This window comes from Cucurbita pepo, unplaced genomic scaffold (genome assembly GCF_002806865.2).
Source record: "Cucurbita pepo subsp. pepo cultivar mu-cu-16 unplaced genomic scaffold, ASM280686v2 Cp4.1_scaffold002214, whole genome shotgun sequence".
In the NCBI taxonomy this organism is placed as follows: domain Eukaryota; kingdom Viridiplantae; phylum Streptophyta; class Magnoliopsida; order Cucurbitales; family Cucurbitaceae; genus Cucurbita; species Cucurbita pepo.
The window spans coordinates 1-3202 of NW_019648299.1; the positions used below are offsets into that span (position 1 = coordinate 1).

Below are 3202 nucleotides of genomic sequence, written 5' to 3' on the forward strand. Positions count from 1 at the left end.
AGGGTGAGGGAGGAAAAAGCTTATTAAGTCTTGCATTCTCGTGTTTTTCAAGGAGAGAATGAACTGGCACCCTTTAGAGTACAAGAATTCAGACAAACTACACATTACACAACACAAACAGAACACTTTCTCAATACAGACACTTACATAAACTACAACAGAAACTATAATCACTACACTCAAATACACAAACACAGAGAAACAAACATACACACTCTTTAAAGGCCCTAAACACACTCTTTAAAGCAGACACAACACACTTAGAATTACAGACCAATAACAAATCATCCAGTTCACAAACCTTGACTCAGAAANAGACCAATAAGAAATCATCCAGTTCACAAACCTTGACTCAGAAAGATATCACACAAACTTCGCTACTTTAGAGGAAAGGAAGAGTTCTCATACTCCTTCAAATTTAGTACTACACAAAAAAGTACAAAAGTACTATACAGTAAATCGTACTATTTTGTGTACTACTAGAAAGTCGTCTACCACGTATGTATCTTAGCGCAACAAAGCCCAATTTCCTTAGACAGATAGAAAAAGTCGTCTACCACGTATGTATCTTAGCGCTACTAAGCCCAATTTCCTTAGACAGAGACAGAAAAAGAAAAGAAAACAAAAACAAACAAAAAAGAAAATAACACAATGTATCAAAAGCAAAAGCAAAAATGGATTTTAGCATCTTTGAATTCTAAGCAAAAAGATTCAAAAGAGCTATACGCGTTTTTATATCAGTTTTATGCCTCTTTGGAGGAGAAAAATCTATTTCAATTACGGGGAGAAGTGGTTAAGACCACAAAATCTCAATTGTATAAACAGTCAGTATTTAATCTTATGGAAGAATATAAATCGAAGTTTCCTTTAGCAGAAATTGAATTACGTCAGCTCCAACAGAAAATAGAAGATGACACTATGAAGTTCGACGAGTGTGCAATATATAATGAAGTTCCTAACTTGATTAAAATCTTAATACAGAAGGATAAATTGAGTGCAAAGGATTATATAATTCATAAATTAAATGATAATAATGATGACATAGAAATGCTTGACGAGTTCGGGCAATATACTCTAGAGGCATTAATTATTCACGTTCTGGGAATTGTTTTCTACACATCTGAAACCCATAGTATGGTCCGTGCAGCTTCTTTAATTAATCAACTCGACTTTTCTGTCCGTACACATTTTAGGTTATTAAAATCCCACTCCTCTAAAAAGAGCATTTCTAATGTTCATATGGATGAGAAAATGGTACAGTCTAAGACGTTAGCCTTCAGTGTCTTCTTACTCGAGTTTATGGAGGAGCGGGGATTGGTTAGTTCTATTACAATTGAATCCTTTGGTAGTGTTGTTAAGAAAAAGTCGATTAGCAATCTATTCATTTTCTGTAATTTTGATCTGACTTTACTTCCGGTCAAGCTCAACCTTCCTATGATATACCCACCTCTTGATTGGAAGAGTGCGTGTCCGCAGAATCAATCTCCTAGATATCTCTCAGATCTATCAGGTGGGTACCTAAGTGCACCGACTGGTGAGATTTATGATCATTACCGCTTATTAAGTTCTGGTAACCAAAATAACTTTTATATATATATAGGGGATTCTTCTTATAATAAGAATGATTACAAGTCTCTGTGTAAAGTCATGAATGCCCTCCAGCGTCAGCCCTTTACAATCAACAGTGATTGGTTGAAACATTTAATGGAAAATGAAGAACAGTTTGTTGACGATGGTCTTCTTATGCCACAATTTCTGCAAACGATGAATATACAAGATGTTAGCCCTGTTCTTAGAGATTTACACATGAAGGATGAGGTGATATACAATGAATTTTCCTTTAACGATTTGTTAAATACTGTGATGAAGACTATCCAGCGTTCTCGCTATGAACGATTGATTCTCAATCTCGCAAGAGCCTACGATGGCTATAAATTTTACCTACCCGCCTTTCTTGACTTCAGAGGGAGAATTTATCGCTGTGGTATTTTGCATTTCCACGAGTGTGATCTAGCACGAAGCCTGATTGTCTTTGCGGATCATAATCATCAGAAGGAGGAGATAAAGTGTAATTCTTCTATAAGAGATCAAATTTTATTATCAACATTCTTCCATTTTAAGTCATTCAACTCAATGGTTGAAGCTGTGGATTTTATCAACAATAACAAAGACAATCAAAACATAACGTTGGCTAAACACCCTTTTCAGTTTGCAGCCAATATTTATGCAATGCAAAATCACAAATTGAAGTTTTTAAAAGACTTTGTACCTATTACACAGGACGCAGCATCAAGTGCATATCAGATTATGAGTTACTTTTTATTGGATGAGAGCCTGGCTGAGAGAACTAATCTCTTCCTATCCACGGATAATCCAAATCAAATCCAAGATGTTTATTTGTACTTCCTCGCAGAGCTCAAGGAGTTCATGAAAGCTGAACCAGAATTTGATCCTAATTTATGTTCGGTTGTTAGCAAACACCTCAATCGGAAGATTGTTAAATCAATCTTTATGCCAATTATCTATGGAAAAACTGTAATGAGCACATCAATCGATCTCATGGAACATTTCTCTCAACACCTTACGAATAAGGAATGCTACAAAGTAGCCTCAGTCTGCTTTAAGTTCTTCAAAGAAAAATATCCAGGAATGGAATGCCTGATCAGGTTGATACGCCTTATAGGCTGGGTCGCGTCTTCTAGGGATAGTGCCGTTAAATATAATGTTAGTTACTTTACAAGTGTTCAGGATTATATGAAAATTGAGTCCACTTATATATGGGTATATGACCGACATAGGAAGAGGCGGAAGGTTACTTTCAGAGTGTCTTCAGATAAGAGAGATCGTAGGAAGACAGAGATCTCTACCTTCGTCAATTTCATCCATCAGAAGGATGCCTTTATTGCTATGAAAGTTGTTGAAAAAATGCAGAATTATAATGCTCCTATATACACGGTCCACGACAACTTTATAACAACTGTAGAGAAAAGCCCATTTATTTCAATGGCTTATCTTGAAGTCTTTCGTAGCTTGGGCCCTCCACTTTCAATCATTAACAAGTTCATCTATATAAATGTTATTGAGAATCTTAAATGTGGAGATTCATTTGATTATGAAAAGAATGTTATTTCCAGTAAATATCTTACTGAATTTTTAATTCTAAATATTCCGGAGAATACTAGTAAGTCGAACCGGATTCTTT

At 35.5% G+C, this 3202-nt stretch overlaps 1 protein-coding gene across 1 annotated transcript; it reads left to right on the forward strand.

Annotated features, from left to right (window-relative positions):
* Positions 1–651: 651 nt before the first annotated feature.
* On the forward strand, positions 652–3181 carry LOC111786640 (probable DNA-directed RNA polymerase; the record flags this gene model as incomplete). Its single annotated transcript, XM_023666873.1, has 1 exon — positions 652–3181. A coding segment is annotated over exon 1 (2530 nt), but the record flags the coding sequence as incomplete, so codon positions are not given.
* Between the last annotated feature and the right edge of the window lie 21 nt (positions 3182–3202).